The sequence below is a fragment of the Nomascus leucogenys genome, chromosome 16 (genome assembly GCF_006542625.1).
Source record: "Nomascus leucogenys isolate Asia chromosome 16, Asia_NLE_v1, whole genome shotgun sequence".
In the NCBI taxonomy this organism is placed as follows: Eukaryota; Metazoa; Chordata; class Mammalia; order Primates; family Hylobatidae; genus Nomascus; species Nomascus leucogenys.
The window spans coordinates 40,194,456-40,214,641 of NC_044396.1; the positions used below are offsets into that span (position 1 = coordinate 40,194,456).

General features: G+C 41.3%; 1 protein-coding gene across 2 annotated transcripts in view; it reads right to left on the reverse strand.

The window, feature by feature from the left end:
- Positions 1-20,186, reverse strand: part of PXDNL (peroxidasin like) — a 330,955-nt gene that overhangs the window by 76,968 nt on the left and 233,801 nt on the right. For both annotated transcript variants that reach the window (XM_030795454.1, XM_030795455.1), the window contains 3 exons: positions 15,531-15,639; positions 13,630-13,787; positions 10,450-11,944 (listed from right to left, as the gene is read on the reverse strand). In XM_030795454.1, coding sequence (XP_030651314.1) covers positions 10,450-11,944; positions 13,630-13,787; positions 15,531-15,639 — 1,762 coding nt within the window. The remainder of the gene's footprint in view (positions 1-10,449; positions 11,945-13,629; positions 13,788-15,530; positions 15,640-20,186) is intronic.

Sequence of the window (20,186 nt, forward strand, 5' to 3'; positions counted from 1 at the left end):
GCTAAAATTGTAGGGGAAAAATATAATTTAGAATGAATGTAAGCTTCTGTTTCTGGCTACAGTGTGATGGAAAGGAGACTAGTTTTCCCATTATAAACAATCACAAAAGAGGACAACAGGTTTGAGCCCACAGCTTCCAAACACTGGACAACAAGCAGCCTAAGACTGAGGAGCCTGAGAAGAGGGAAACTCATGACAATGGCCTCAGTTTCCCTTTGGGTGAAATCTCCCCCACACTGCATGGGGCACTAGAATCCCAGCACAGCAAGGTGCAGCTGCACTCAAGAGGCTGCCATCCCAGTTCCGGAAAGCAGAAGCAGCTGGGAACAGGTGGCGGCACCTGCGGTAGGGAGCGGGCAGACATTTACCTTGGGGCCCCTCACAGTCCTGGGGATGGCTGGCTAACACCTGAGCAAGAGGAACTGCATGAGGTATACACAAGGCAACTGCTGCAGGAGGTTGAATCAGAACACGGTGATGGCTGTAACACCTCAGTAATACCCAGAGAGCAGCCAGAGAGCAGCTCGCCAAGTCTTAACAGAATAACTTTTATCCTTATAAGGATAAACTCTACTCAGCAGAGCTGAAAACCAAGCCCTGCCAAGATTAGCATGGCCAACAGCATTTGGAAGTTCAGCCACCCCACATCAGCGGAGCTTAGGAAACATTCCTGGGGTTTCTACATTTCCACCCAAATGAAGCATAAAGCAAAACCTATGCAAATGCAAGGCGGAATCACAGTAATTGATATGCATTTAGAAACTACAAGACAGAGAAGGAAGCAAAATTGGAATTCACACTTAGGAAAGTAATGAACCCCTGAATGATGGCTGTGATGTTTAATTTATCAGAAAAGGATATTAAAGCCACTATTATACATGTATTTAAACATCATTCTCAGTAAACTTTCCAAGGACAAAAAACCAAACACCGCATGTTCTCATTCATAGGTGGGAATTAAACAATGAGAACTCATGGACACAGGAAGGGGAACATCACACTCCGGGGACTGTTGTGGGTTGGGGGGAGGGGGGAAGGACAGCATTAGGAGATATACCTAATGCTAAATGACGAGTTAATGGGTGCAGCAAACCAACATGGCACACGGATACATATGTAAATGTAACAAACCTGCACATTGTGCACATGTACCCTAAAATCTAAAGTATAATAATTAAAAAAAAAACAAATTAAAGAAGGTATGCTCTTATTGAATTAACATTTAAACAAATATAAAAAGAAAATTAAGAATCATAAAAATGTAAATTCTAGAACTAGTACAATAATCAAAATGAAAATTTCACTTGATATATGTAAGAGGAGATTGAAGATGACAGTAGAAAGTCTGTGAACTAGCAAGAAAAATTAATAGAATATTTCCAACCAGAAGAACAGACAGGAGAAAAAAATTAAGCAAATATAAAGTCTTCTACACTGCCAGTGGGAGTGAATAATATTACAACCACTTTGGGTAACAATTTGGCAGTTTCTTATAAAGTTAAATACAGAGTTATTAAGTGACCTAGAAATTATAGTGTTAGGTTTTTTATTCAAGAGAAATGGAATCATAGGCCCACAAAAAGACTTGCATGTAAGAGTTCATCACAGAGTTATTCAGAAGAGATAAATACGAGAAACAACCCAAATGGCCACTTCAAATGGAAGAGTAAACAAATATTTGTATATTCATACAAACAATACCGCTCACAGTGAACAAAATATATGATCTACAGGTGCACTTCACAATATAGGTGAACTTCAAAAACATTCCAAGCAAAATAAGCTTAAAACAATACATACGGTATGATTCAATTTATGTGAAGTTCTAGAAGAGACAAAATGAATGTACAGTGAGAGGAATCCAATATGTGGTTGCTGGGAAGGGTCTGGGTGAGAAGACAGACTGAAAAGTCCATGAGCTATGCTTCTGGAATGATGACAATGCTCTTTGTCTTCACTGGGGTAATGATTACAGAGGTATGAATATCGTTCAAAGGCATCAAATGGTACACTTAAAATGTGTGCATTGTACCACATGCCACTTTTGATTCATGATGTTAATTGAAAATTTAGTTTAGTCAGATTTTGGTGATTTAAAGACGAAATGTATTAAATTGCATTTAGATGTATACTCTGCTGGTAAAATAGAATTTAGAAGTGAAATAAAGCATAAAGTTTTCTATAAGGTATTTGCTATGATTTTGTATGGTATATAATGAGGAACAACTGAATATCTTTATTTCTGTAAGTGTTAGATTTTGATAACATAATGGTAAAGATTTCTTCAGTTGAATTTTTATCATTGTAAAATAATCTACCATAGTAGTAAACAATTTTCAAAGGCAGGAATAAAAAGTAGATTCTCAAAGTGAAGAAGTTATATACAGGTTGTGAGTATCCCTTATCCAGCTTGGGATCAGCAATGTTTCAGATTTAGAATCTTTTCAGATTTGGGAATATTTGCACATACAAAATGAGATATCATGGGAATGGAACCCAACTCTAAACACCAAAATCATTTATGTTTCACATACACCTTAAAAGACATATTGCAGCTGAAGAGGGCTGTGGAAGTCTTTTTTCCCTTGAGGATGCTTTTGTGCACCTGTTTTAACTGAAACTGGTCATGTGAGTTCAGGATGGAGTTTTCCACTTGTGGCATCATGACAGTACTCAAAAATTTTGGATTTTTGATTTTTTAGCATTTGAGGAATTTTGAATTTTTGGATTAGTGATGCTCAACCTGTATATAACTTCTAAAACACAGTTACTAAGACTCACCACTGTCTACACAACTGATGTTAAATTAATGTCATACTTTAAGGCGTTAAATTATTTTGCATTCTGTTTTTGCTAGACAAATAGAGCTGCATGCCTTCTAAGAAATGAACCTTTGGGGATAACTGACTGACAACCTTATTTTTAATATGGCCTCTTGTCACTTTTTATTTGCCCAAGCATGTGTGCCTTCTGTGTTGCAGGTCTATAGTGTTGACAGAATGAGTTTTGACTGGTTAAGTGTGTGCATTTTTAACTTTTTGACATTGGGGTTAAGGCATGTAAGAATCAAACGTGTTGTTCTCTGTTGTAACTTCTCATTCCTTTGTATAAAAGATTATAATATCATAGTTCGTTGATGCCATCAATAGTTGATGAAAAAATAAATTGGTAGGAATAAGTGTAAAAATCTAGTTTTCACCTAAGAAAATTTGTCTTGTCAAAGGTGTTCAAGAAAAGAATAATTTTCAAATCAAAGGCTCTTGGAATATTAAAATGAGTCTCACCCAAGCATGTCCCACTTCCCCTAATGAAATATCTAGAGAGCAGCTACTTTGTGCTAGGCCCTGGGCTGAACTCTGGGGATTGAAAGATAAATTAGACAATTTATCTGCAATCAAGGAGTACATACTCTTGGAACTTGTCATTCAATTAATATGTTCTCTAGAAAAGCAGAAATACTGTGCAATGAAAATGACCAGGGGTGGCAAGGCTCTAAAACTGGCATTTAGAGTCAAACAACAGGACTTGGTCTAATTGTATAATACCCTTATAAAAGTATTGTCTAGAAAAAAAATGTGATACTCAAAACCCTTGTGCGAGCTTTACCATAAACGACCATGTAAACCTGGGAGCTAGGAGAGAGCCATCATCAGTGCACCATATGCATAAGTTAGGAGATAGGAGGTCTGAGGGAGAAAGGAGTAAAACGCTGAACAGAAAGCAGCAGAGACTAGAGATGAAGACAAGACGCTGGTCCTCCAGAGGCCCAGCTAAGTTTGAGCAGCTCAGGACTCTTCTGTGAGGTAAAGAACAGTCACTGCCTCCAAATGGGATAGGAGAAAAGGACTGGTCCTTGACTAAGAGCACATGGTAGTCACAAATCTGGGGGCTTCTTTTTGGTCAAGAGAGCAGCCATTTGAAAGCATATGGGAGAGAAGCACCCTTTTCCTATGTCTGAGATGCCAGCGAGGAAGAGACACTACATCAGTGAAGGAATAGGGGGCACCCAGGAATCTGTGAGTCCTCTGAAAACACACACAGATTTGGGTCTATTTTTCTATGCTGTATCTTCCTGAAAAAGAAGGTTCATAGATTCTACTGTATTTGGGAAATGGTCTTACATGAAATGGTCAACAGTCACTGTTTTACAGCAATTAAAGTTGCTCCTGGGCCTACTAAACACTCAGGAAAGGTGAGTGGGTGGTGCTGATGCAAGGTCTTTTAAGGCTGGCATGAATACGACAGTTGATAACTATTTAGCAGATGAATGACAGCTGAACATTCAGAAGGAAAAGCCAAGCCCACGGGAAAGGGGCAACCTTTTCGGGCACAGGAAGACAAAGACAGAGAATGCAAGTTTTTGGGAAGGAATCATGCGGTTTGACCTCCTGAAACCCAAGAGTGGAAAGAGGAAAGAAATTAAGAATTTTTTGTTAATTTGTCTATTTTTAATATCGAGTGAAGCTATCATAAAATAGGTACATACACGGAATATAAGTTACTTAATTGGTGAAATATGAGCTATTCTTTTAAGGAGCAGAGGCAGGGCTGGGCACGATGGCTCACATCTGTAATCCCAGTACTTTGGGAGGCTGAAGCAGGCAGATCACATGTGGTCAGGAGTTCGAGACCGGCCTGGCTAACATGGTGAGACCCGGTCTCTACCAAATATACAAAATTAGCCAGGCGTGGTGGCATGCACCTGTAATCCCAGCTACTCGGGAGGCTGAGGCAGGAGAATCACTTGAATCTTGGAGGTGGAGGTTGCAGCAAGCCGAGATCGCACCACTGCACTCCAGCCTGGGTGACAGAGCGAGACTCCATCTCAAAATAAATAAATAAATAAAGCCGAGGCAGTTACACATCCCTGTGATTATGAGTGACAAACTTATACTTACTCAAAACCAAAAGTAACCGTATCCACAAAAAATTACACACAGTACTATATTTTCAAAAGAGGATTCAAAAATAGCTTTAAAAATGGTCTCTCTGGGAATTTATGTTCACCATTCAGTGAATAACTGATCACCTTCTGCTCATTACATGTTTCAGAAACAATAAAAGGAAACAGAGTGGCCGGGCACAGTGTAATCACGCCTGTATAATCCCAGCACTTTAGGAGGCCGAGGTGGGTGGATCATGAGGTCAGGAGATCGAGACCATCCTGGCTAACATGGTGAAACCCCGTCTCTACTAAAAATACAAAAAAAAAATTAGCCAGGCAAGGTGGCGGGCACTTGTAGCCCCAGCTACTCGGGAGGCTGAGGCAGGAGAATGGCGTGAACCGGGGAGGCGGAGCTTGCAGTAAGCTGAAATCGCGCCATTGCACTCCAGCCTGGACGATAGAGCCAGACTCCATCTCCGAAAAAAAAAGAAACAGTGTGATTCTTCAGAGCAAGAATAATCTTATAAAAAGAAAATAATTCATTTTCCTATGATCCTGGAATAAAATAAGCTCTTTAAAAAATAAAACACTTTCAACCAAGAAAAAAAATGAAAAAAAGATTTCCTGAGCTCTTAGTACTGAAGGAGGCAGGGTATTTGTACATGTCACAAATCCTTCTGGCAAATGCTGTGGTCTGTGGATATGAAAGCAGTGAACTCAGAGGAGTAGCTGCCAAGGAACCCCACCCAATCCCCTTTCCCCCCTCCCCCCACCCCGCCTCTCCCAGAACTCCTCTGCTGTCCTCACCTCTAGGGGGCAGTGTTCCATGTACAATTCCACTTAGAAAAAAGTGTCAGTTTCCCTGGTGCATCTTAATCTTTTGGGGGTGAGATAAGTCCGATGCTAATTCTAGGATTGGACTCCTTGGTGCAGCAAGACCCATGGCTTTTCACGTCTCACACATATCACACAGGCCCTGGTGCCAGTCTTTACTTCTCATGTATCTCTAATGTCCTTCTTTGCACTCACAGCAAGGTCTTTCACAGACAGCTGCTATCCACTTTAGGATTGGGTTTCCGCACTGCTATGATCTAAATGTGTCTCCCCAAAATTCAAATGTGGAAGCTTCATCTCCCATGTGATGGTATTAATAAGTGGAGCCTCAGCTGGTTATTAGGTCATGATGTGTCCGGAATTGGTGAGGTCTTGGTCTCACTGACTTCAAGAATGAAGCTGCAGACCCTCACGGTGAGTGTTACAGTTCTGAAAGGTGGTGTGTCCGGAGTTTGTTCCTTCTGATATTCGGACGTGTTCAGGATTTCTTCCTTCTGGTGGGTTCGTGGTCTCATTGTCTTCAGGAGTGAAGCTACAGACCTTCACGGTGAGCGTTACAGCTCTTAAGGCAACGTGTCTGGAGTTACTTGTTCCTCTCGTCCAGAGTTGTTCATTCCTCCCGGTGGGTTCATGGTCTCGCTGGCCTCAGGAGCGAAGCTGCATACCTTCACGGTGAGTGTGTCAGCTCATAAAGGCAGTGTGCACCCAAAGAGTAATCAGCAGCAACATTTATCACAAAGAGTGAAAGAACAAAGTTTCCACAGTGTGGAAGGTGACCAGACTGGCTTGCTGCTGTTGGCTCAGGCAGCCTGCTTTTATTCCCTTATCTGGCCCCACCCACATCCTGCTGATTGGTCCATTTTACAGAGAGCTGATTGGTCTGTTTTACAGAGAGCTGATTGGTCTGGTTTCACAGGGTGCTGATTGGTGTGTTTACAATCCCTCAGCTAGACACAGAGTCCTGATTGGTGCATTTACAATCCTCTAGCCAGACATAAAAGTTCTCCAAGTCCCCACCAAATTAGCCAGATACAGAGTGCTGATTGGTGCATTTACAAACCTTGAGCTAGACACAGAGTGCTGATTGGTGTGTTTACAGTCCCTTAGCTAGACATAAAGGTTCTCTAAGTCCCCACCAATTAGCTAGATACAGAGTGATGATTGGTGCATTTACAAACCTTGAGCTACACACAGAGTGCTGATTGGTGTATTTACAATCCCTTAGCTAGACATAAAGGTTCTCCAAGTCCCCACCAGATTAGCCAGATACAGAGTGCTAATTGGTGCATTCACAATCCTTGAGCTAGACACAGGGTGCTGATTTGGTGCATTTACAAACCTTGAGCTAGACACAGAGTGCTGATTGTTTTATCTACAATCCCTTAGCTAGACATAGAGGTCCTCCAAGCCCCCACTAGACTCAGGAGCCCAGCTGGCTTCACCTAGTGGATCCTGCACCAGGGCGGCAGGCAGAGCTGCCCACCAGTCCCACGCAGTGCTCCCACACTCCTCAGCCCTTGGGCGGTGGATGGGACCGGGTGCCGCGGAGCAGGGGGCGGTGACCATCAGGGAGGCTCAGGCTGCGCAGGAGCCCACGCCAAGGATGGGGGGAGGCTCAGGCATGGTGGGCTGCAGGTCCAAGCCCTGCCCCACGGGGAGGCAGCTGAGGCCCTGCGAGAATTTGAGCACAGCACCAGGACCCAGTGCACCCTCCGCAGCTGCTGGCCTGGGTGCTAAGCCCCTCACTGTCTGGGGTCTGCAGGGCCGGCCAGCCGCTGGGAGTGCGTGGCCCACGCCCACCGGGAACTGACGTTGGCCCGCCTGCGCCTCTCCCTCCACACCTCCTGGCAAGCAGAGGGAGCTGGCTCCGGCCTGGGCCAGCCCAGAATGGGGCTCCCACAGTGCAACCGCGGGCTGAAGGACTCCTCAAGCACGGCCTGAGTGGGCACGGAGGCCGAAGAGGTGCTGAGAGAGAGTGATGGCTGCCAGGGCTGCCAGCATGCCGTCACGTCTCAATGAGGGTGAAGCCCTCATGAAAGTTATTAATGAATTATAAAAGAGGCTTCACACCACATTTGCTCCTTTTGTCTTCCCTCCACTCGGCCATGTGAGGCTCAAGACACATCTTAGAGGCAGAGACAAGGGCCCCCACCCAGTGGACTGAAGTGATTTAAAAACAAAGTCCTAAAACCACACTTGTAAATTAATACAAAAAGGAAAAGAAGTAATAGGGTAAAGAAATACTATGTAAATTAAACTACTTAAAGCTATGCCATCTTCAGGAGCTCCTGAGAAATTGCAGTCTACATATTTGAGGACTGACACTGTAAAAAACCATTCCAATTTATTTACTTTGCACTCATAGTTGAATGAGTATATGTTTCATATTTTACAAATTTGCTGTTAATGAAAGGGGAAAGTCAGGCATCTGTGACAGCCTAAGCAAAAAGCATCTGGCTTTTACTGACTTCTGGCAACCCACCCATGCCAGTCAGCAATGCTCTCCTCCTCTGGCTGATGCCAAGCACCAGGCTGCGTAGAGTTCCACTAGTTCAAACATTCTCCCAGGCAAGGATAACGACTCAATGTTTAGGCTGCATAGACTCTCGGGGCCAATATCCCATAGGCATGAAAGGAACAAATAGAAAGGTCACTGAGTGAATGCTCAATGCAGTCTCCCCAGCTGCTGTCCGTCTGAAAGGCCACTCATACTTCACATCGGCCACTGTAAGGATGGACAGTGGCCAGCAGTGGAGGCTAATACAGCTAACACTAGAACCACATGATTTAGGAGGAATTTAGGACAGGAAATTTGTAAGAAGAAACATTCCGGGTACTCTAATTTGTGATGAATTTAAAAGTTAGCTGCCAATTGAGAAGTGGGACTCAAATTGCACAAGACCTCATACCTCTAACTTTTTCCAATCCAGATATTCTACCCACAGGAAACATTTAAAATTCTGATAGGATTGCATACATGGCCACAAGCCTATCTGTGCCATCTTTGAGCTTCTCCTGGATGACTCTAGCAGCTGTGGGATTCTTGGCTGCTATGCTAGTCTCTCCTCCTTGCAATACACCTTCCAGATGCCTGCCAGTTACCATGTGAGGGAAGAGTCTCTCTTCAGGTCACTCTCTTGCTTTAGAGTTAAATACGGAGTGAAGATCAGATTCCCTTGCATAGCACACAGCCTCTTTAAAACCCGTCCCCTATTACCTCTTTGTTCTCTCCTCCTGACACTCAACCCCATGCCTTCCTGCTTCCAGTCCCTTGCCCCAGATGCCACCTGGTGTTCCCCATCATCTAGCCTCCTAAACTAAGACCAGATCAAATGACATCTCTTATCAGTGGCTTTCTGTGAGCCTTCCATTTCTTAGTTCTGTGTGCTCACAGCATTTAATCGCGACTTCTACCAAGCCCTTTCCACACTGGTCACAGCAGCTCCCTGGCTCCCCCGCATGCTGTCAGGCTTTCCCTGTGTGGATGCTGTTTCAGTCATCTCGGCTCCCACGCCTCACAGGGCTGGATCTGAGCAGATGTGCAATATCGTAATGCCCCTGACAACTGAAATGATCATGTTATAATAAAACATCTACGGCTAACATTTATTGATTGCCTATGATGTAGGAGGAATGGGGCCAAGTATCTGATGCATTTTATGTAATTTAATCTTTAAACAGTTCTGAGAAGAAGGTGCTATTTTCTCATTTTATAGGTATCCCGAGATTGAAAACTGTTTACTTTTCACAGGCTCTTGGTACTATTGGGTGGTAGAACAGAGATTTAAACCAGGTCTTCGTGAATCCAAATCAATGTCCTTTCCAAAAAAAATGTGCAAATTCAATCTGCAGGGTACTCCGATTTCTTTTAAATACATTACACATTTTCACAGTTTGATATTCCACATGTGTGACAAATTCTATTGACACAGAAGTATTTATAGCCTTAGTTTTGCAAAGAAAGGCCTAATCTTGACAATTGGCTATAGAACTTGTAATTTTAAACTTCTTTGAAATATTTCACACAAATATACCTTAAAATATTAATAAATATTAGTCTCCTATATTTAACCTACTACAGACAAAGCTTCTTTGTGAAACTTTTTTAAAAAAAATATTTTTAAAGAAGGAATGTTGGTGACCATGAGGAACAGTTGAATCTCATTCCTGGAAATGTATACTTGTAGTTTTAATGAAACTTCAAATCCCGTATATAGAAAAAGTAACAGTAATACTTTACTGAAAGACATTAAGGATGCAGTGAAAAAGCCCCAACTTAAATTCCGACCATGAGTTTAGAACTATCACAAAAAATAATTTGTTTTTATTATCACTACTTTTCTCTCCCTAAGAAGGCCTATGTGATGGGCCAGTTTATTTTATGAATGTATATCGAATGTATGGCCTCATATCAAGAAAAGGGCCTTGCTTGGATTACCACAGAACACGAATGGGCTAGATATGCTTACCTCACCTCTCCTAACTGAAATGCAAGTTAATAGGAGGCAGCAATATTTGCATTTCCAAGGAGGTGGATAGAAAAAGGAGCAAAAAGGGGGATTTCAGTTTCTGGTGAATCCTTCCTTTAATGTTAAACCTCTCCAACAATAACAAGTACTAAAAGCTCTGCAACACCCCCAGGGAACCAAATTCCAGCCACACAAGATGACCTTTAACACTTTTACCTCTCCTAAGAAATGTTTAAATCCAGGCAACATTTGCATACTTACTTTCTCAGTTTTTGTCTAATCTCTGAATCTTTAATTTCATTTTGAAGATCTTCAAAATTCTTAACTGAAGTCAAATTACAGAAAACTCTGAAGTCAACATATGGTGGGATCCCGTGGTCTCTACCCCTTTGAATGACGGTGGCAGCCGAATCCACGGCCGCAGAATAAGCTGCAGAGAAGAGCCTCTGGCTCAGCTCAGGACTGAGAAGGTAGGAGGGTGCCCGCCATTTAGCAGCCACGCCAAACAGCCCCCGGAGAACCGGGTCTATCCCACCTTCCTTGATTATTCTGGACGGTGAAAAGAGCGCTTTATGGAACGGAAGGTGGCCTTCGGAAATTTCACCTAAGGTGGCATTCAGTCGGTAAAGAATAGGATTGATTAATGTGTGACCAAATCTAAAGGCTGCAGTAGCAAAAGAGTTAATGATGCCCGCATTCACGTTGGGGTTGTAGCCTCTGTAACCCCTCAGCATCCGAGTGCCAGGGTCCCCCAGGACCTTAGGCAGCCAGTGGCTGTAGGTGATGTGCTGCAGCTCCGCGCCCACGATCTTCCTGGCTTCCTGGTAAACCGTGTTTCCCTCCCAGTGGGGGTTCAGGGCGGACAGCTCCGTGGCCACCCTGTTGTGTTCCCGGAACCACAGGGTGTGCATGGCGGTCAGAGCCAGATGCTCGTTGGCCCGGTGGTCCCCGGCCAGGAAACAGGGGCTGTCCTGCTCCTGTCGCGCGCACTCGGTGGGTGGGCCCGTAGAAAAGGGCAATAAGGGCTTTCCCGAGGGAGGCCACGGCAAGCCTGTCCTCAGGAGTCCCCAAGGCACCGAAGGGTCTCTGAGAGCCTGGGATTCCCGCTCCGAGCTCCCGTAAATGTTGGAGCCATCGATGTAGGCTGTTTGCTGGTTGATCTGCTCTCGTGCATAGACTGAATCCACCGTCGTGGAGGGACGGCCGCTGGCACACGCGGGGCTGGAGCGCGCAAAGAGCATGCAGGGCGCGTGGGTGCCCCGGGGGTCGGCGTGCCGGGTGTTCATGGGGAAGCACGGAGGGTCGTTGGTGCAGACTGAGCTGCATGGCCGCCCATCCGAGAAGCGGGCTGTGCTCAGCGCGGGCACTGTGTGGTCCAAGTCGTGCTCTAGAAACCAGCCCCAGTGCATGAGCATGCGTGTGTAGCTGTGGTCGGGGGTGACGGCCGCTGCGCGCGCCCACACTGTGGCGACCAGCCGGGGCGGCGGAAGGGGCTGGCGGGAGCCCACAGGAAGGCGGAGCCCGCGGGGCGCGCGGATGCCGTCCTGGTAGGCCGGTTGCAGCAGGCGCGCGAAGGCGGTCAGCGCCGCGCCCCACGTGGGCTGCTGCAGGTTGTTGCACGTGCCGTCGTGGGCGCGGTACTTCGCATGGAAACACGGGTCAGAGCAGTTTGGCAGAGGCCTGCGAGCTGTGCATCCAGATAAATTGGCGATGAGGCTGAGGGAGCGCGGGGACACCAAGTCATTGTACCGGAATTCTGAAAGGCAAGCGGCAAAAGCCGTGAGGAGGGAGGGCGTGGGCAACTTGGAACTCCAGGTGCTGCAGGAACCACCTCCCACCCCGCCCGCTCTGGGTGGACAGAGGCCTTTCTTACTTCCAAAAACATTTCGTTAGGTCACAACAAAAGGGGGGATCATTCTATAACACTAAAAGATGTTTCCAGAAGATCCCGGTATTATTTTTGAGCGTTCATCCTGTAAACAATGGCTAGCTGCTAGAAGGAGCAAAATGGAAGGAGAGCGGGTGCCAGCCAGACACTAAAAGATGTTTCCAGAAGACCCGGGATTACTTTTGAGCGTTCATCCTGTAAACAATGGCTAGCTGCTAGAAGAAGCAAAATGGAAGGAGAGCGGGTGCCAGCCAGCTCCTAACTTCTACTCTGTGCCTTTTACAAGAACGATGTTGGCAAGGATTTGTTCCTCCACATCCCAGAATTGTTTTCTTGATTTTTGTTTGTTTCATTTCAGAATTTTTTCTCTCAAGTTTTGTGCTTCCAGAGAATAAGGTCAAAGAAATATCAATATGGATCATGTGAATATTAACCCACATGATACTTGACAAGGAGGGATTAAGCAGCAACTTTCTGAACTACTATAAGCTGTCATTCCCCGGCAAACGGGCAAAATAATAAGGGACATGCTTGAAGCTCTACCTTTTAACAGGGCTTAAAATTCCAGCATTCTCCCAGTGCTACAAAGACTGTTCACTAAGTCGTACTAAAAGTTACCATCCTTATTTAATCTTCAGAAACTGGCAAGCAATAATGGGACCATTTGCACTTTATCCGTGTTAGCCAATCCCTGGCTGGATCCTGAGATACCTTAATCTTGGGTATCTGGATATTTTGGCTAAGGAAGCTTTGAAAACCCATCATACTGGGTGACCAGGGACAGTCAAATGCCCGTTAGAGAAATTGTACAGAGCTCTAAGGGCTGAGGCAAGCTCACAGATAGGCCTTCTGCACCACGTCTTGGTTGATTTCCTGAAGGAGAATAAAGAAAGGGTAAGCCGATAGAAATTGATGCTGTACTCACAGCACAAATAGTATATAGCAAAGAATCACATTCATCTATTTCATTTGAAAGAGAACAACTTAGAAAATCTGAAAGCTTTCTATATCATCTCATTTGACATTTACTATGTAGATGTCTGGTTTTAAAAAGGAATACACAAGAACTTGGATATACCAAAAAACAAAACAACAACAACCAAAAAAAAAAAAAACAAAAATCAAAAGAACTGGGGAGGGATTATAAATATTATAAGTGGTAGAAGAAATTTCAAGTAAATTCACTGAATGATTCAGGTGATTGCAAGGATAAGTAGAAGAATATTCCCCTGGTAATAAAGCATTTCTCTATAAGACACAATAATATCTTTTACATTTGAAACACAAGTTCACTTAATGTAGGTTCCCTAGATTTGTTCTCTATACATATAACTGTTAAAAGTTGAGACAAGTTTGAATATATATTTATCATCCCTACTTTGGAATTACAGTTCCTGTGAGAAACATCTGCATTTATTTGGTAAAAGTAGTGAGTAAATTAATTTCGAAATCCCATGATATTCTGGAGATTAAAAGTTCAGTGTCCATTGCTAAGGTGGTGGTCAGTTTTGCTGTGGGCAGTAGGCTGAGAACAGAATGGCTTTGTGGCTGACCTTTGCCTTCCAAGTCCACAGTGAGCCCCTGCTTCACACGTTCCCGTATCAGCTGCAGCGTATGCTCAAAAATCTCCCCTGCTCTTGCCATTTCCACAATCAGTGGGTCACGCGGGTAATGAAACTGAGCCAGCAGATCACTGGAGGTGTGAGGTTTTCTGCAAATGACAAAGCACATGATTCTTTACAAGGCAAAACAGCAGAATCCATGAAGCTTGCAAATACTGTGCATTTAAAAAGGCATTTCCCAAAGGTTTGAGAAGAATGAAAGCTCCACCACTACAATAGAGGCTCTACAGAGGAGCTGTGGGTTCTTTTCCTATTTTGCTAACAACTTATTCCAAATGTTAGTCCCAGTGCTGAACTCAAAAATATATATTTTTAATGAATGGATGATTTAAACAATAGTTTTATGCAGTAAACAACATGTATGGTGGGGTTCTAAACTGGAGGGGTCGGTTGATTAATGGATTCTAGGGGGCTCAGTAAACTTTCTGATGTACTATGCAATACTCTCGGTCTGCAGGACTTGGCATTTTGTGTCTTCTCTTTCCCTGAGTGTCATCTCCTAGAAATTCCTCCTTGCCTTTAGAATCCTCCTCAGGCCTCACTCTCCCTGTAGAGTTTCACTGAGAGCTCTGACAAGCTATCACTCGATCTTCTCTAGTACTCCTGTATCCTTAAATATGTCTCTTATATACTCAGTAAAATGTACTTGAATTGCTGACATATTGTCTCCTCTGCTAAAGAAAGAACTAGGTTACTGATGAGATGTTGACCTATTATTTATCTTGTATCCCAAATACCAAGCCCACTGACCAGCACATAATAGCAGTTTATGCACATTTGTAGAACTGAACCAAATATGTTAAAAAGAAATTTAAAAGCACTGAGGATGTGAAGCAAACTGTTTTAGAGACTTTGGTCAATTGAAGCACATCTTATCCTCTATGCCTTGAATCTTAATAACTTGAGGTCACAGCATAATAATAATGATGCTAATAGCTCACTTTGGTTAAGCACTTTCTATTCTCCAGGCACTGTTGAAGCACTTTTTACATATTATCTTGTTTTTTCTTCCTAGCAAGCACATCCATGAAGTAGATCCTACTGTTATCCCAACTTTACAGGCAAGGAGCCTGAGGTACAAAGATGTTAAGTCACTTGCCCAAGGTCACCCAGACAGAAAGTAATGAAGTGAGGAATCAAGAAGAGAATATAAATCGGCTGCATGGTTCTAGAACACACATGCATGACCACAAAGCCATTCTATTTATGGATGTGCAGGAAGCCAGAAGAGACTCTATTTGGGATTTTACGATGTCCCTTTTTGACCACTAACTGCAAATACTGAATATATACTTTATTCAATTATGATGAAACCAACAATCATTTTTTTCTTAACGCATCCTGATGTTACAAACACAGAGAAGTTAATGGGATTGGAAGGTTTCACTAGTCCATGAACATTCCAATTCAAATTAAAATAATGTAAAATGCCAAATATCCTAAACATAATGTTTGTCATAGGCTCCCAGTTTATACCGAGGTGTGTTCAACTTGATAATCATTCTCAATTCACACATTGCAGGACCACTGCATCTGACACTGTTTGGTGGATGCTGAGGTAACCCAGCCCATTGCCTAGTGTCTATTGTCAGCCTGTATAGCATGCACCTTTGGCATAAATTAATGCCATTTAGATTCTATGGGGAAGAAGTTTCCCCTTTTTTAGGGTGAACTGATAATGATGGCTAGCCCAGATGGGGACGCATACACAAAGACTAAAGAAAGCACTCTTTTGCAATCTTATGCACTATAATGTGACTTATGGAGATGATAAAAACTAAGTAGAACAGAAATCAAAACAAGTTTTCAATCTATATAAAATAAATTCTTACTGTGAAAACAAATGTCTTCGTGTGGAGTTAATTGCACTGTCAACTCTCTGTACAGCATCAAGAATGGAAGATTCAACAAAGTCATCGCCAGCTTGTCTGTCCTGTATAGCTTTGAAAATCAATTCCATGATTAACAATATCAAACAGAACTTGAAGTTAGGCATGATATGATATGAATGGCATTACATTTTTAAATGTAATGCCATTACATTTAAAACCTCTAAGACAATGAAAATGTTATACAATATCTACATGATAATGCCCATTGCAGAGAGGTAGGTAATTATCTTGAAGCAAAGCTTCATCTAACAATAACAATGTTATTTAGGGAATTAAAGTATTCCAAAGTCTAGTAAAGCTACATAAAATATTTCCTTTTGAACAACGCTGATTCACGCAGGATCCAAGTTTGTCAGCAATTTGTCATCTTGGAGAAGGTATGAAATACCTATCTCTTCAGCCACCTTGCTTTAATGTTAAACATTAAAGCAAAGTAAATATTCTCCCATCCCACAGAGGCTTCTTAAGGCAAGAATTGAACTCTCAATAAGATTTATGGGAAAATTAATTTATGCTTTTTTTATAGCTCTCCAACATGTGAAAATACTGCAAAGTTGAATCCTGTACACAAAGGAAGCTATGTACTTACAGCTGATTATTTCCAATCTATTGAATCTTCTTCAAATAATGGTTTAAGAAGTTTAACAGTAAAGGAACAAATACTAAATAAAAATAATTACGAATGAGTATTTACAGTTCATATCAGAGAAATAATCAGCACAGTATCTAGTTCATTTTTGAGATACTAAAAGTACAGTAATATTTTATATGACACAGACAATGAAAACAATAACTTTTTAGCACTGCTAAATATTGAAAGCAAAAGTCAATATAGCTTTAAATGTTGAGTTTGAAAATAATGTCATTTAGGGAAGTAAAAGTGATTAAAAACTTAAATAGTAATAGGAAGGTATTGTATGTATTATCCAAAAGAACACACAATGAAGTAATTAATATAAGCCTAAGTCAAGGTGTTACCACAATATAGTATGATACTATTATATATGCATATATCTATATATGTGTTTCTATACATATTTAAGCATATATATTTGACAATAGATGGGCCCATATAGCATTCTCCATCTAGATATTACAGGAAAATTCCTGTATATTGTGACCATCTATATACCCTAGATTTTATTGTCTTAAAAAGACCACCAACACAAAACAATTTTAAGAAAAAAAAATACCAATGGTATGGAAATATTATAAGGAAAGAATAAAATTCAGGACCATACTGAAAATCCTTCTTGGCAAACTAGATTATGTGTAGCAATTGTGAGTACGTAGGTGGCTCCACTGTCAAGTCATTGCAGCCTTTATGATGACCACAAGATTGAGGCTCTAAATGGCCAATGTTGCCTTTCCTAGTCCAAAAAATACATGGGATTGACCACACATTAGCTAAAGATAATTGAAAGAAAAAAAAGACAAAAATTGATTAATTCAATTGGATGAAATTAACAATTTCAAGTAAGAACATGAACAAAATAACTAACAAATGACACAAATAGCTGACAATATTTGCAATCTCAAACTCTGATGCAGAAATGATATTCTGTTTCATACAAAGAAACCTTATAATACACAAAGAAAAAAATATATAGGCAAGTTATAAAAGAGGAAAGCTCAAAAGTTAATAAGGATATAACATGCTCAAAATCACTTGTAACCTCAGAAATGAAAAAGTGCCAATGAACTACCATTTTATGCTTATTCTAGCAAAAATTAAAAAGCTGGTTAAAGCCAAATTTTGACAGGAGTGAGAGTTCCTATAAATCCTCAGGCAGCCTGATAGGACTGTGGAATTGACACCTGTTTTGGGGATTGTATTTAGAGCCTTTTTTTGGCGGGGGGGAGATGGCGGTTGTTACTTTGTAAAATTGCATATGCACACATCCTCTCATCCAGCAATTTCAATCCCATGCATATATGCAGAAAAATTATAATTGAAATCCACAAGGGTATGTTATGAGAATGTTTATTGCAACTGTGTGCAGCAGGAATTGTAGAAAGTTGGTTGTACAGCAGTGGAAGTATGGGTGTATTAGTCTGTTCTCGCATTGCTATAAAGAACTACCTGAGACTGGGTAATTTATAAAGAAAAGAGGTTTAATTGGCTTACGGTTCCTTGGGCTGTACAGGAAGGATCACTGGGGAGGCCTTAGGGAGCTTACAGTAGTGGCAGAAGGTGAAGAGGAAGGAAGCACGTGTTACATGGCTGGAACAGGAGAGAGCAAAGGGAGAGAGGCTACACAATTTTAAACAACCAGATCTCGTGAGAATTCACTCATCATCACAAGAACAGCAAGAGGGAAACTCACCCCAATCACCTCCCACCAGGCCCCTCCTCCAACATTGGGGATTACAACTGGACATGAGATATGGACAGGGACACAAATCCAAACCATACCAGTGTGCGAGGAAAATGTGGTGGATGTCCAATGTGGAATGTCATACAACAGTTAGAATTGTCTGGGCATACGTGGATGGACACTTAAAAGATGCTTAAGGTAAAAATTAGAAAACTAGAAAGAGATTACCATAAAATAATCCAATTAAAACATATAATATTGGATGTAGTATAGTTGTTACATATATAGCAAGGATGAAGAAAGCAGAGTATGGACATAAAAGGTAATGAATTAATTAGTTAACCAATTGAGTAATCAATCAATATAATTACTGTGATTATGAGAAAACAATAATATAAATATAGCTACATTAGTCTCCTTATGTGTTCAAAAAAAGTCAGTAGGAATGAGCCTACTTAATTTACTTTTACCTTAGGAATAAAGAAACTAAAATCAATCAAATCAATCTGCACTGGCATGTATGACTTGATTATTTAATCAACATATTAGCTTTTTCTTTGTCCCTTTTACTCCTTCACTTTTGGACCTCAAATACAGAAAGCAGCATTAACTACATGCTTCTGTTTGTGGCAAGTATTGTCATTGGGCCACTGCATCTGGGACAAGATGTGTTATCAAAGGTCTACTTGGATTTGGAAGTAAGAAGGTTGTGTGCTAGAACTGAGTTACCGTACAGGACATAGTGCTATTGAGATGCCAAAACTTAAAAGGCTATTCACAATGGTGGACAGAAGTTGATATAAAGTATAAATTTCAGGAAACCATCATTTAATATGTGAATGTGAACTGGATTGATATTTTTGCTTTTATTCTGTTTATAAAATTGTTTTGCTGTTATAGTTGTATAAGATTTACAAGCATAGGGATTTTGCAGCACTTGTCTTCACCTTTTAGCTCATCCATTAAATGGAGAGAGCAAGGCTTGCTCAGCACAGAGCTCAGGGCTGATGTGATTATCAGATAGCAAAGATACGCAAAGTTCTTTTAAAACCGCATGTTGCAATGCACATATAAGGTGGCTTTCACGATTAATGTGTTTTAAACCTATAGGCAATCTGTATCCTCACATGATTATCAATTGATACTGTGTTATACTGTCAATACGATTTGCTATTTATTTATATGAATCAGAAGTCAACCAGTGTGTAAAAGTGAAAAGGAGAAGAAACTTTTAAAAATGGAATAGTACGCAAATATACTTTGAAATATTTAAACTCTAAACTACACAAATAGAAAACACATAAAGTTGTTCAGATTCTTAAAAGCACATTAAATATGTGATATAGTCAAACAAAAACATTCTTGATAATAAAGCTTTCTCGTTTTTGTGTCAGTTATGATTTTTTAAGTTTATGTGGTTTAAGAGTAAACTAAAACTAACTCTTTTATTATTCATTTGATTTCAGTGTTGTTTTGTTTGATTTGGTACAAACTGCAAAAATATTTTTATAAATTTCTTTAGAACAGCACTGTGCTATGTAAGCAAATCCAATGTGTTGGGGACACATTAGAATTAATCAATACTGTTGTAGTTATTTGTCTCAAAAATCTTCTCAGTTAATGGCTTAAGGAATAGAACAATCAGAAAATTCTGAGCATATTCTCCATCTTTTTATGCAAAATTTTACAGGAGTAGAGGGACAATTAGATCATTTTTCTTTGTTAAGTCTCAGGGTTAATAAAAATGAGAAAAAGGCATCAGTATATTTACAAAATAAACATGTTTAAAGTTATTGATGCACATCTACTTGCAATCCTGTCCCTGCATCTATGAGGCTATCACCACTATTGATGGTAAAATGAAATGGTAATATTGAGTCCTTTCAGAAAAGGGGGAGCTTAGGCCACGTGGCCACTCACTGCTCTGCATGAAAGGCCTGGCTCTGGGTGACTTGGGGACTGGACCTAGAGACGGGATGGCAGAAACAAAACAGCTGTGCTCCTCTGTCACCCTTGCTAAAAAATGCCTAGACCTCAATAAAGGCTGAAATTTTTTCACAATTACCAATTGGGTTTTGAGTATTTTTTATCCTCCCCCTTTTTCCCCCTGGGGAAGAAAATTAGCAGACCTATCATAACCAAATAAGTCTTATCATACTCAGTCTTTCCCTATAAAGAGTGATGCTAACACTGACACATGTGAGGGCTGTCCTAGGACACCAGAGACATGTCCACAGCATATACATTGATGGTAATGACTGCTTTATGAAATCATTTT